At 60.4% G+C, this 13,435-nt stretch overlaps 1 protein-coding gene across 2 annotated transcripts in view; it reads right to left on the bottom strand.

Annotated features, from left to right (window-relative positions):
• Positions 1-13,403, bottom strand: part of PROM2 (prominin 2) — a 15,362-nt gene extending 1,959 nt beyond the window's left edge. The window contains exons 1-23 of one of the 2 annotated variants that reach the window (XM_024743644.1): positions 13,325-13,403; positions 12,610-12,659; positions 11,975-12,177; positions 11,759-11,879; positions 11,400-11,463; positions 11,086-11,175; positions 10,604-10,803; positions 10,135-10,209; positions 9,262-9,325; positions 8,858-9,017; positions 8,387-8,539; positions 7,330-7,453; positions 6,683-6,774; positions 6,471-6,555; positions 3,808-3,954; positions 3,247-3,318; positions 2,419-2,511; positions 2,230-2,283; positions 1,866-1,946; positions 1,579-1,647; positions 911-1,000; positions 604-710; positions 184-254 (exon numbers count right to left, since the gene is read on the bottom strand). In XM_024743644.1, coding sequence (XP_024599412.1) covers positions 191-254; positions 604-710; positions 911-1,000; positions 1,579-1,647; positions 1,866-1,946; positions 2,230-2,283; positions 2,419-2,511; positions 3,247-3,318; positions 3,808-3,954; positions 6,471-6,555; positions 6,683-6,774; positions 7,330-7,453; positions 8,387-8,539; positions 8,858-9,017; positions 9,262-9,325; positions 10,135-10,209; positions 10,604-10,803; positions 11,086-11,175; positions 11,400-11,463; positions 11,759-11,879; positions 11,975-12,177; positions 12,610-12,659; positions 13,325-13,352 — 2,286 coding nt within the window. In that variant the 5' untranslated portion in view covers positions 13,353-13,403 and the 3' untranslated portion in view covers positions 184-190. Of the gene's footprint in view, positions 1-179; positions 255-603; positions 711-910; positions 1,001-1,578; positions 1,648-1,865; positions 1,947-2,229; positions 2,284-2,418; positions 2,512-3,246; positions 3,319-3,807; positions 3,955-6,470; positions 6,556-6,682; positions 6,775-7,329; positions 7,454-8,386; positions 8,540-8,857; positions 9,018-9,261; positions 9,326-10,134; positions 10,210-10,603; positions 10,804-11,085; positions 11,176-11,399; positions 11,464-11,758; positions 11,880-11,974; positions 12,178-12,609; positions 12,660-13,324 lie in introns of both variants that reach the window. The other variant, XM_024743646.1, reaches the window with a different exon arrangement.
• Between the last annotated feature and the right edge of the window lie 32 nt (positions 13,404-13,435).

Below are 13,435 nucleotides of genomic sequence, written 5' to 3'. Positions count from 1 at the left end.
GGAGGGGAGGGGAGGGGGTGGAGGAGGGAGGGGAGGAGCTGAGCTCAGGCTTATCAGTCCCAGCCAAGTCCCAGAACCTTCCTGCCCTCCTGGGCCCTGGAGACCCCAGAACCCAAACCCTTCCCTTCCCTTCTCAGCCCCACCCTTGGCACCAAGGAATAAAGCAGGGGGAAACTCACTCACTGCGGTCCTAGAGCTTCAGAGAGGTGACACGGGGGATGTGGAAGGGCTGAGTGTCCTCAGAGCTGCTGGCACTGCAGCATCACAGGGAGTGAGTGAGTGAGGCCCCCAGGCCCAGGCCCTCAGCCCCGACACAGGAACAAGCCCAGAGCCCGGAATTTCCTGCCTCAGAAGCTCTTCAGGGGTAGCAAGGGTGCCCAAAAGTTAGGTCTGGTGGATGTGTTGCAGCAAGAAGGATTCAGGGTAGACACATGGAAGAACTTTCTGGCCCTGGAGCTCCTCAGACTGTGTGACTTCAGCGTTAGGCGTAAGTCTCCCCTGCCTGGAGGTCTCAAGATGGCGTGCAGCAGGGGCCGGGCCCAGCAGCCGGAAGGGCTCCTGCCTGGGCCCCTGCTGCACCCACAGACCTGGCAGCCTCCTCACCTGAGCCGTTTCCGGATGGGATGGAAGTATCTGGAGGTCTTGATAGCGAAGATGACACTGGGGATCAGGAAGAAGGCGCACCAGCCCAGGCAGAACCAGAAGGCGTTCTGGAACAGAGGAGGTGAGGTCAACGCACTGTGTCTGGGCACCCCCAGTCCCCCGGCTGACTCAATGTGGGGCACGGGGACGCATTCTCAGAGCTGAGGGAAAGGGCGGGGGTGTAGGCCCGGGGCAGGGCCCCGCTCACGCTGTCCCTCCCGTGGGGGCCTCCACGTCCACAAGCCCTGATGGGCTGGGGGGCACTCACCCAGGGGTCAGCCACCATGTCACACAGGATCACACGGCCATTGTCCAGGGCTGTGGAGAGGGGCTGGCAGGTGGTGATGCGCTGAGTCACCTGTGGTGTCAACGTGAGGCAGGTACATGCAGACACACCCAGACCCACAGGTGCTCAGAGGGAGGTTGACAGGGACACAGACAGGCCCAGGGACACAGTGGGGAGCCACTGCACAGCTGTACACAGACACACGGATGTGGCAACACAGAGAAGGGAGGACACACTGCCATCAGCTCATCGCTCACCTCCTGCCTTTCCCACCCTGTTCACCAGCCTGGGTTAAGCCCCTACTGTGTGCCCAGAGCTGTTCTCTAAGTCACACCCTCACTGGGAGGCAACACGTGTGCACACACACACACTCGCACACGCATGTACAGACACACTCAGGGTTAAGCGAGACCCCTGCCGGTCCAGTGTGGGTGGTAGACAGCCCGGTCCACGCTCAGGCCTCAGAGAAGGGCTATGGCAGAGTTTGGGGGATGGGCAGAACCCAGCCAGCCAGATGCCAGGTTTGGGAGTTTGGGTTCAATCCTGAAGGCCTAGGGCACCCCCAGGGGCTCTCAGGGGGCAGAGGAGGTCGAACAGCTGGTACCGCTGGAAGCTTGCCTGAGGCCAGGAGGGTCTGAGCCCACACTCACCTCCTCTCTCACCCAGGCCACGTACTGGGAGAAGTAGCCCATCTCCCGGGTCAGGAAACACTCACTTTCCTGCAGGGAAGAGAGGAGCCCTGGGTCGGAGTCCCAGGGCCAGCACCCCTGCCCCCCATGCCTGGCACCATCAGAACAGGTCAAGCTGGCTTTCCTGGGAGCCACGGTGAGGGGGCAGGGCTGGAGAATCCTGGGGTGGGAACCCTGCGAGCCTTAACCCTTCAACTCACCTCTGACTCTGAAGCCACCCCCCAGCCCTGCCCCATCCTCCCACTCACATTCTTCAGGATACGGGTGGCCCAGGTAGGCAGCTCTCCTTTCAGGTGAGTGACTCTGTCCAGGACATCTGAGGTCTCCGGCTGGGGGAGAGGAGAGGGGCTCGGTCAGGGAACAGCCACTCATTCACTCATCCATTCATTAACTCAACGTACGACACACAACATACTCACCTTGGGGTGGGCGGTGTTAGGCCCTAAGGACAGAGGACACATATGGCGGTCCTCAAGGATCTTCCCACCCCACCCTCAACTTCCAGGGGGCCTGGGTAGAGCAGGTGAGGTCCCAAGCCAGCTGGGCCCGCACGTTCTTGCTCCCTCTGCTGCCCACCTGCTCCCCCCCACCCCATCCATCCCCAGCAGCCACCTGGAGAAGTGGGGCAGAGGATGCCAGGGCATGGACACTGAGGTTGAGCTTAGCCTGTGAAAAAGAGATCAGGGCCGGTCAGGGGAAGGAAGTGGTAGGAGGGAGGGTTCCCAGCATCCCTCTCCTCCTCCTTGCCCCCTCCCTGCATCTCCTCTCCAGGTCCTGGACTCCCTGAGCCTCCAGACTTACCACAAGCCTCTGCTGGAGGAGGAGCTTCTCCTGATGGAGCTTTCTGAGCCCCTGGGCCTCCTTCTGCAGCTGCTGCCCCAGCACAGTATTGCCCTGAGGGGAGACATATCAGAATGGCACTCTGCCCGGGCCGAGACAGGCTTTGACGACACATCCTTCACCAAACCGTTCGACCAGACATACTGGACGGACGTGGAAAGTGCTGGAATCAGAGGTTGGCCTCAGAGGCAGAAAACTGAGGGCTCCTTAAGTTCCTTGGCCAGATCTTGGTTTGGGGGCCTGAGCCCAAGTTCCAGGTCCTAGCTTGCTCTGCGCATCGTGGGGGGTAGGAGAGGGGTGTCTATGAGATGCCTTGAAGAGAACTTTTTAAACTCTCTATATTTATAAATACAAAGTGCTACTTTTCCCAGTACATTTTAAGCTTCTAGAGGCAACTGTCGTGATATCTGATCCATCAGGCTGTCCTCACAGCATCTGTCCCAGCAGATTCCACAAGCGGTGTGCACCTAGCAATGCTTGCCCAGCTGTGCGATGTCAGACCACATCTGACGTCATCTGATCTGAGGTGGGTGATAATTCACTTTAGAGATGAAGACGCCGAGGCCCAGAGATGAGGAATGATTTGCCCAAGGCCACACAGCCAGTTGGTGGTAGAGCTCGAGCCAGAACTGATGCTACAGAACCCTTCATCCCAGCCGGGGGTCCAGAGTCTCAGCCCTCGGTGACAGGGGCCCTCAGTCCCCTCCCCAATCCAGGCACTCCCACCCCGTCCCCCCTCCCAGGCCTCTGGCTCCAGCCTGCCAAGTGGGGTCTCTGTTCCCTTCTTACTTGGGTCTGGGCCAGTCCCTCCAGCTCCTGGACTAGCTTCTCCACGCTGATGTTCACCACAGGCTTCTGAATCTGGAGACGGACAGGAGAGGCCAAGAGGGGATGAACCCCGGCTCCCCCAGCCCCAGAATTCCCAGTCTTTGCAAAAGCACCCACACCAGCTAAGTCTATTGTGACACATCAGTCACAGTGGGTTTGACCTGAAATTGTGAAACATATGAGACACTTTCCATTAGGAAAGAAAAAAAAATGAGGCGCCCTCTGGAGTAACCCAACGAAGAGGTGACGTCCCACCAGCATTCGCCACAGCAGTGGGTTCAGGACCACGGACAGCAACACACGCTGTTGGGTGGAGGCACATTCATTCTCGCCCAGCCCAGGTGCTGGCAGCTGGGACACACATGGTCTGGAGACGCCCCCAGCAGAAGAGGCCCCAGGGACATGTGGAGGGGTCCAGGGACGGTTGAAGGCCAAGACAAGGTGAGACAGCTCCCTGAGCCCCAGCTCCTCTGCGGGCCCCTCTGCTCTGCCGTGGTCTGGCCTGAGGTGCCCACTGCTGACCTCAACAAGGAAGCCTGGGTAGTGGATGCTCTCGAGCCCACTGCTCTGCAGGGCCTCCAGGTCCTGGCGGGCGGCTGGGCTCAGCAGGTCCAGATTCTTCACGTCCACTTTGAGTTTCTGCAACTCCTGCTGCAGCTTGGCAGTGTACTGGGAGGGAGGGAGCAGGGTGGAGCCGTGCTCTGTGGGTGAGCCAGGACCCCACAGCTGCTATCCTAGGTGAGGGGTCAGCAGGCCCTCAGGGCCCTCCTTCTGGATATCCAGGGCCCCTACCCTGAACACTCCCAGCCCCAGACAGGCTCCCAGCAGGCCTCTGCTCCCCACCCATCCCCAACTCCACCTTACCCACACCGAGACCCAGCTCTCCTCCAGCGTCTATTTGGCTACTGGACAGCAGCACAGACCTTCCCAGGCCACGCAGAAGAAAAAGAGCTTCCCCGGCCCATCTTTATCACGTCACCTTGTGTTAAGGTCTTCACAGCACCTGTGTGCTATTTACTTATCTGGGTACTAGTTTACTGCCATCAGCTCCATGAGGATGGCACCTCATCTTCCCACTCTGTACTAAACCCTCAGCGTCTAGAGCAGAGGCTCATGCGTGGTGGGTGCCGTACAAATTTGTTGAATGTGTAAAAATGAGTGAATGAATGAATGAGTGAATAGACACAATCACATTTCCAAGACAGAGCACAGTTTAAAAAGGGACTCGAGCCTGGAGGGGTGGGACAGGGAGGGTGGGAGGGAGGGAGACGCAAGAGGGAAGAGATATGGGAACATACGTATATGTATAACTGATTCACTTTGTTATAAAGCAGAAACTAACACACCATTGTAAAGTAATTATACCCCAGTAAAGATGTTTTAAAAATAAATAATAAATAAATAAATAAAAATAAAAAGGGACTCGAGGGCTTCCCTGGTGGCGCAGTGGTCGAGAGTCTGCCTGCCGATGCAGGGGACACGGGTTCATGCCCCGGTCTGGGAAGATCCCACATGGTGCAGAGCGGCTGGCCTGTGAGCCATGGCCGCCGAGCCTGCGCTTCCGGAGTCTGTGCTCCACAACGGGAGAGGCCACAACAGTGAGAGGCCCGCGTACCGCAAAAAAAAAAAAAAAAAAAAAAAGGGGACTCGACATTTTCCAACCATTGCTGGGAGAGATTTAAAGGGCATGAAATTCAGCCCCAGTGTTTCACAGGTGAGAGGCTAAAGACAGGGCGGAGCCTCAGAGTACGGAGCCCAGCTCAGCTCACCTCTCGCCATCCCTCACACTGCCTTCCCCACAGGGAGAAAAGACCCATCCTCAGAGGCAGGGGTCTTGGAGCAGCATTTCAGGCACCAGTAACACACAGGTAAAGGAGATGTCTCAAGGCGGGCGGAGTCCTCGTGGGGCCCGGGAAAGCACACCTTGTCTTAATTATCTCTGCATCATCGGCTCACTATTATCTCCTTCGAGGACAAGTTCTCCTAAGGTCACATTTGGTTTGTTGCCAGATGGCCCCCAAGGACTGCCCAGTCCCTCTGGACCTGAAGCCCTATCTGTCCAGACTCTTCTGTGACCTGGACCCCTCCCTTCCCTGGACCAGGGCTGAGAGCCCTCCCCTTTCAGCCAGCAGAGCACAGGGCCTCCTCTGCTCAGGCCCCCTGCTGCAGCCCTCTGTGGCCAGCCTTCACCCTGTGGCCTTGCACCAGAACAGTGCCGGCTCAGTGGACCTCCCCTCTGATGAGAGACGCTGAAAGAGGAGACGGCTATGGCATTAAGGAGACTGCCCCAGGTTATAGTTTAAGGCGTGGAGCTGGGACTGAAATCTGGACCACTTGGCTATGCTAGCCTGCGGACTAGGTGCAGGTGGTGGGTTCAAGAGGAGTTGGAAGGTTTCTGGAGACAAGGCAGAATCAGGAGTTGGCAGTTTAGGAGGGGTGGGGGGAGAAGCAGGTGGGAGAAATGTGGTTTTCCCAGGATATGCTTGGGAAGGGCTCCTGGGGGACCCTGGGAGCCAAGGCAGCTCTCCTCCCACCTCATTTGGGCGTGAAGAGAGGAAAGGAGGGGGTGTTTTACAGCTTCTGTGCACCCTTAGGAGAACCACGCTCTCAAAGTACGTCTCCTCTCATGAAGGAGCACTTCCTTTTCTTTGTTCTAGAACTGTCTCTTGCCAGTGTGAGTAAATCTCTCCAGTTCTACATAGCAAGTTCTGGCAAAGTCCAATGGTTAGGGAACAGGCTGTGGGGAGCCCCCCTCCAGTGGTACCCAACTTCATCACCACCGTTTTCACTGTCACACTCCCTCACCAACCTCCCCGCTCCCACTGCAGCATCCAAACCGACGATGCCTGTCCTCAGTCAGGACACACACCCTAGTCCTCTCACTCACTGTCACCACCCTGTCCGGCCTCAACCTCACCTGTGTTCAGCTTTTCCGGGAGCGCAGTGCTCAGAGCTGGTCAGAGCCTCCAGGCATTCACGCACTCACCCATACGCTCTGGAAGCTGCCCTGGGCTGTAGCCCTGGGCCAGGTCCTGAGCTTGCACCCGGGTCCTCTGCCCCTGAGGCGCCTCAACTGTTCTTGTAGACTTTTCGGGTTCAAGGAGATGGTCCCTCCAGCAAGGCAAGACCGGAAGAGGGGGGATCTGCAGGAAGGGTCCCCAGTGTGTTCCAGAAGGTTCTCTCACCTGGCTGATATCCAGGTGCTTCTCCAGGTCATAGGAGTCATTGAGCTGCAGGACCGTCCAGAGCGCAGCCCCTTGCTTGCACTGCCTGCAGAGGAACGACAGGCATCAGAGATGAGAGGAGGGAGGGCAGGTGGGGGCTGACGTCATCCTAATGGGATGCCCGCCTCAGCCCCTCCTCACACCCCGGCCCCCAGCCCAGGCTCCCCGCTCACTGATAGGCCAGGAAGACGCTGAGGTTCTTCTTCAGGCCAAGAAGTTGGGACAAGTTCATGGATGACGGCAAGCTCCCCGGAGTGTCTGCAAACTGGGGATGGGACACAGAGGAACGGGCCTGGAGCGGGGAGTGGGGGGGCAAGGCCACCCAGCTTCCCAGGGCCTAGTCCCACGCTGCCCTGGCACAGCAGAGACCACAACCCTGGGACTCCAGCCCACACCTGCCTCTAACTCAACTCAGATCACTCCAGGGCCCTAAATCCTGGCAGGGACCCTCCCCGTGACTCTCCAGGAGGGTGGCTGGCCTGTCTTCAGCGGAGGACCCAGGCCAGCATCTTGGCTCACCTGCTCAGTGCAACAGGGAACAAGGATCCCCAATTCCAAGACTCAGTGTTAGGAGGGCAGAGGGCCTCAGGTCTGGGGGCCATCCTTCGAGGTCCCTGCCTGGGGCCTGGGCAGCCTTCCGGGGACTCACTGGCTCTTTTCTCTCACTGGTGGTTTTCCATCTCTTTCCTTGGCCGTGTCCATCATTCCTCCTGTCTCTCTCTCCCTTCTAACCCCTCAGGCTCCTACTTCCTTCTAAACCTCCTGCTCTGCCCACAGCTCTCTCCTCATCCCTCTGGGCCCCAGAGCGGGGCAGGCCCACCTCATAGAGCTCCCCGCTCTCCCAGCTCCGGCACACCAGGGTCTGCACGTTGCCGCCCAGCAGGAAGGTGACGAAGACAAGGAGGATGAGGGGCGCGGCGAAGAGGAAGCTGAAGCCCACGCCCCTGGGGAAGGCGGAGGGACAGGCTTGAGACAGGAGGGAGGATGCCCTGGACCGTGCGCTCCATCCCCATCTCCATCCCGGGGCCAGCATGGTCAGTGAGTCAGCCCCGGGGCAGGAGAGAGGACTCAGAACTGCTCACCGGCCCCACCTCATCCTCCCCCATCCCCACTCTACCGCTGCTGCTCTGGCTGGCCCTGGCAGCCTAGAGGAGAGCACAGCTGTTCTGCTCAAAGAGCCAGGGCTGCTGGCCTCTGGGCCGAGGACACATGGAGGTGACCAGCTCCAGAGCTCAGCCTCAATGGGGCCACCTGGCATGGCCAGCCATGACCCACCAGCAGAGGCAGCAACCTACAGCATCTGAGTAGGACCTGTGCCACTGACCAAGGCTTCTTTGTGAGACAGGCGTGGCCCCATGCCAGGATTTGAGGCTTGGAGAGTGAAACATGGGCTGGATTTCACTCACCCCTTTGGCCAGGCACCTTTATACAGTGACCCTCCTGCACAACTGAATGTGGCAGCCCTGGCCTTAGAGACGATCTAGTTCAGGGCTGGCAAACAGATTCTACCTCTGGTGCCACCTCCTAATGGTAGTGCTGCCTGGACACTGGGTTAAGCAGGATTCTGAGGCTGTATCTGGGCTCAGAGAGAAAAGGTGCCCATTAATTATTAAAGTTGCCACTGGTGTGGGAAGGGGAAGTGCTTCTTATTTGCATTCCTGCTCTAGGCCAACCCTTTTATACAAACTGAGGCCCAGGTGGGTTATAATTTGCCCAGGGCCACCCAGCAGGTCAGCCCAGAGCCAGACCACAGCTCAGTCTCTTGATCCCCAGGACTCGCTCCTGCAGCTACACAGAAGCTGTCCATGGGCATGAGAGGAACGTACCAGCCCGGGGGCAGGGGGAGAGACCCTCCCCCTCTCCCCAGCCCTTCTTACACCATGAGGAAGCGGGCTCCAGCCTTGCCCTTGGCTTCCGAGTGGCTGGGGTCTTCCCTGTTACAGAGCCCCCAGATGCCCAGGTTGAGGCCCAGCAGGTTACAGACCACCACAAGCAGGACCACAGAGCACAGCAGGCAGCCCACCATCCACCTGCCACAGAGAAGGTGGGACGTCACGGAAAGGGCAGTAGTGGGCACAGGAGGGGCTGGTGGAGGGCCTAGTGGCTGGGTGGGGCCACTACCCCAAGGCTGAGGCTTTAGAAGTGTGACTTCCTATAGGGTCCCCAGGCTCAGATCCCCAGGGCACACAGCCAAGGTGGGGACACAGAGGCCCAACGAGAGAGGGGTCTTGGCTTAAATGGAGGTGGAGACTTAGTATAAGGAGGGTTGATGAGGGCTGGAAATTGGTTCCAGGGTGGCTGAGAAGCTGAGCTGCCCATTCCACCCACGCCCACGGGTTCCCAGGCACCTGTATTTCTCATATCTCTGCACCTCCTTCAGGTAGGGGCGGCTGCACTGTTCCATCTCCTCCAGTGCTCGGCTCCAGCGAGAAGCCGCCTCCCAGCCTGGGAATGCTTCGACCAGTGTCCTTAGCTCTCTAGGCTGCTGCGCCACCACCTTCTTCAGCTCTGCCCAAAGCAGCAGGGGCTTATGGGATGGGGAAGACCCCCAGGGGCCCAGGGAGGAGATGGATGGACAGGAAGAACATCTGGGATGCACAGAGATGGTTCACTCTCTGTCCAGGTCCAGCCAAGAGGACAGCCTTCATCTTCCCCACCCCACTACCCCACTCCTCTCTCAACAAGCCTCGTAGGTAGGGGTGTGTTGGGGGGCATCCTAGGCAGACAGCTTGGCCCCTGGGCAGGGCCTCACCTCTGATCACGTCGGCCGTCTGCAAGGTAGCCAGAGCCGGGAGGGCGTTGAAGGTACTGTTCTCCTGCCGGAAGCAAATGCAGCTGTGTCTCCTGCTGTCCGCCCGGGTGTCCTAGCTTGGGGGACCCCTGCATGCCAGGTCCAGTGGGAGAGCATCCCCCCTCGGTGCTCCCAGACCAGGAAATCAGGAAACAGGCTTCCCTTTGCTCTCTTAGTCAGTGCCTTCTTCTCCTCTCCCTCAGCCTGGCCTGACTCAATTCCCCCAAACATTGCTCCTTTCTGTCCCCGCCCCTCTTGCTTAGACTGTTACAGTAGACTCCTAGCCATCCTCTCATCTCTCCCAGCCACTTGCCACTCTGCACAGGACCACCAGGGCGGTTTCCCTGAAGTCCAGCTCCAGTCTATTCTTCCAGCCTCAGGCCCTATTTCCCTCCTCCTGGAGCACTCTGCTCTAGTTACCCAGCACGACTGACTCACCGTTTCCCCAAGTCCGGCATTTTCCAGGCCCCGGGTCATAGGTGCTGACTCACGCTGCGCCTTTTCCCACAGCCCGTCTCCACCCAGGAGAGCCCGCCTGTCGTCTGGGGCTCAGCTTGTGTGCTCGCTCCTTGGCCATCCCCAGACCCCACCCCCTGAGGGTCCTAGCTCTTCCTTCTGAGCTCCAGGCCTGCCTCCCCCACCAGACCCCGTGCACACAAGGACCAGCATCGCGAGCCTCCAGCCCAGGGCGCCACGTGGTAGGCGAGGCCCTGATGTGACCCAAGTCTTAGGTTCAACTGGGTTCCCACCCCAAAAGAGAAAAACTGAGGCCCCTCACATTTGAGTTCCCAGCCAGGTTGCGAAGAAGTCGGGTAGACTGGGGCAGGCACTCACCTCCTGGACCATGTTGGAGAAGTTGGCCTCTGGGACACCTTTCAGCCGATGCAGGGCATCATCCACAGAGGGCACCTGAAATGGTTTGAGGGGCTTGTTATGACAAAGTCCACAGAGAGGCCCGGGAGGGGTCCTTGGGGAAGGATGGGGGCAGAGGCCTCTGAATACTGTGTCCTCGTGTGCAAGATGGGGACCACCACAGCCTCGAAGGCCCTGGGTGGCAGTGAGAACTCAAGAAGCAAAGTCACACGAGGCTCACGGCACAGCGCGTGGCCCAGGGAAGCTCTCACTCCACTGCCAGGATGACCATCGTTAACTCTGCGTGCGTGGAGAGGGCAGGGGCAGCCCAGGGAAAGGGATCAGGAGTCCGCTTCAGGAAACAGCCGGAAGAGAGGCTGCCCGGGGATTCCTGGGGCAGCGGGCAGAGCACCCCCTTTCACCCCAAGGGGCCTCAGGCCTGGGCCTGCACCTGGTTGAAGTCAGCTCCCAGCTCCAAGGCGTGGGCTCTGTCCAGGGCCTCTGCACAGCCCTGGCAGCTGGGCTCCTGCAGCAGGGCCAGGAGGCGCTCCCGGTGCCCCTGGACAGCCGGCGCCAGGGCCTGCTGCCCCTCCTGAAGTTCCACGGAGGTGGCGTTCAGGGCTCGGAGGTGGTCCACGGAGACCTGCAGGGCTGCGAGACCCACATTTGGACTGAGTGGTCTCCACTGCTACAGCATCCTTGGAGACCTTGCAGGAGGCAGAACATCTTTCCCTCCCAAACCCAGGGGACTGGTGGTCCTTAATCTCTGTAGTTATAATGGAAACTGCCCTGGGGCACGTTAAGCCAGGAGCGGGCAAAGGTGCCACAAGGAATCCTAGGATAAAGCCGTGAGAAATTCAGGGGCGGGACCACGGACAGCGTAAGAAATGCAGGGCTGGGCGAGGGTGGGGCCTGCCCCCCAGCGACACTCACCCTGGCCCAGGCTGAGCACAGAGGCCAGGACCTCATACACGGTGCTCTGGAGCTGTGTGTGGATCGTGTTCCCAATGCTCCCGTGGACACCTGGAGAGCACAGGGCAGTCTGCAGGGCTGGACCCCAGGAGACTAGGGGCCTCACCACCCAACCATCCTCCTCCCCTGGGTTCCGGAGGGTGGTCTTGCGGCAGAGTGGCCGCCGTGCTCCCCAGCTGGACCCTATCCCCGCCTCTGCGAGGGTGTTCCCAGGTGGAGCCCGGGGTGAGGGGATGAGAGGCCTCCCCAAGGCAGGCCTGAGCTGGAATCCTCACCATCCAGTTCCTCCAAGACTTGCTCCTGAGGAAGGGAAAACTGCTGTGCCACGGCCTGCAGCTCCTAGGCAGACACAGGGCCGTGAGGCTGCTCCTTCCTGTCAGTGGACACCCCGGCTCCCGTCCCTTCCCCAGCCCTTATTCCCCCACTACCCGCCACAACTGGGCGTCTGTCCTGAGAATACCATGGGTGCCGTCATGGATTACAGGGACTCTCCAGCAGGGGGCAGTCAGGTGCGTGCTGGAAGGGGCACCCTCTCTCATGCGCAGGCTACCCACGAATTTGCAGGACCTACCCTGCTCTGTCCCGCCCATGGCTGGTGCTCATGGGGGCACGTGCGGGGTTACTTGGCGCTCACCTGGGGGACATCGGAGACCAGGCCCCGGAGGCTGAGCAGAGTCTCCGGCAGGGCCTTGGCACTGGGGCCCATCTGCTCATGCGTGCGCTGGTTGGTGACAAAGGCAGTGACCACGCCGATCCTGCAGGGATGGGGGAAGAGCAAGGGGCTGGCTGGATGCCTGTGGACACCTTGGGCCTCAGCCCACGCCTCCCGCCTGACCTGGGCGCCCCTCACAGCAGTACGAGGGTGGTCAGCAGCAGGAAGGCCATGAGGGTGCCTCGCTCGCAGGCCATCGTCTTGTGCTCCATCTTCACTCGGCCACCACAGGGCCGGCGGCAGCGGCAGCAACAAAAGCAGAGCCCAGCGGCGGGTACCACCAGGAGGTAGAGGCCGGTGATCACGGCACACACCACGTAGCCTGCCTCATACCGCACCACCTGGGCAGGGCAGCAAGGCATGAGGGGCTGTCCTGACCCTGCCATCCCAGCCCTCTCCCGCCTGACTCCGGAGGGAAACCCGAGGGGAGGGAGGCACACTCGGGGGCGGGGCGGCGGGGGCACTATGCACACATCTCGCGTCTCCTTTAACTCTTGTGAGGGGCACCGTGTTACCATCCTACAAAGAAAGGACACTGAAGTCCAGGGAGGCTAGGGCTCCCTGCAAACCCCACAGCCGCTGAAGGGCAGAGCCGTGGTTAGAAATCAGGTCCGCGGACTGCAGTGCTCACGGAAAAGGGGAAGGGATGCCAGAAACCCCACCCTGGGGCACACCCAGCAAGTGGGCTGAGCCGATGCGGCCCTTCTCCTTCTCCGGTCCCTCGTGCTCACCGCTGAACGCCCTCCCCCGGCAGCGCCCCCCCGGCCGCTCACCTCATCCGCCTTCACGGAGGATGGCTCATTCAGCAAGGCCTTTATCAGCTCTAGGAAAAGAGTCAAGCTGGGTCTGGGGGCAGCGACTGCCCTGCCCCTGCGTCCACCCCCGCTGCCAGGCAAAGGTGGGCTCTCCGAAGGGGGTCCTCCCACCACCTCGGCACCCTTGGAGAAGGCAGTGTCACCACAGCCCGGAGCCCTCGTGCCTCAGCCGGGCTACAGGAGGCTGTGTCTGCAGGGAGGCCTGGCTCCCCCCTCCTCCTGCGCCCCCCAGGTAGGCCCTGCAGCGGGAAAGCCGGCAGCCCGGTTAAAAGCAGAGAAGGGGCCTGGCCTAGCAGCAGCCCTTCTCCTAAGAGGCAGTCGACGGGCTGGGAGCTGTCCTGCTGCCCATCCTGGTCCTCACAGCCAGCACGGCGCCACCAGACCCAGAGAAAAAGCTCAACCCGCTCCTGGAGAACTTTGACTGTAACTTCCTCTACCTCAGGACAGAGAAACCGCGGCTCAGAGAGGAAAAGGGGCTTGTCCAAGGTCACACAGGAAGGTGATGCCCTGGGTGCCCGGGCCTTCTGGGGAGCAAGATGGGGCTGGGGAGTGCTGGGGACCCTGCCCTCCAAGTGCCTGCCGACGGTGGGTGCGCCCCTCGGTGGAGGAGATTAGGGTGCAGAGTGGGGACCCAATACCCGCCGAGGCCCGCCCGGGGGAGGGACGCACTCACCGGCGGGGAAGGGGTTGAGCTGCACCATGGAGAGGAAGCGGCGCACGGTGCCGTAGAGGGGGTCCAGGGGCCCCGGCGCGCGGACGCGAGGGGCCAGCCAGCGGGTCTTGG

Source organism: Neophocaena asiaeorientalis, unplaced genomic scaffold, assembly GCF_003031525.2.
Source record: "Neophocaena asiaeorientalis asiaeorientalis breed wild unplaced genomic scaffold, Neophocaena_asiaeorientalis_V1.1 scaffold114, whole genome shotgun sequence".
NCBI classification, from domain to species: domain Eukaryota; kingdom Metazoa; phylum Chordata; class Mammalia; order Artiodactyla; family Phocoenidae; genus Neophocaena; species Neophocaena asiaeorientalis.
The sequence above is the reverse complement of the archived record's forward strand: the minus strand, read 5'-3'. Positions and strand labels throughout refer to the sequence as shown.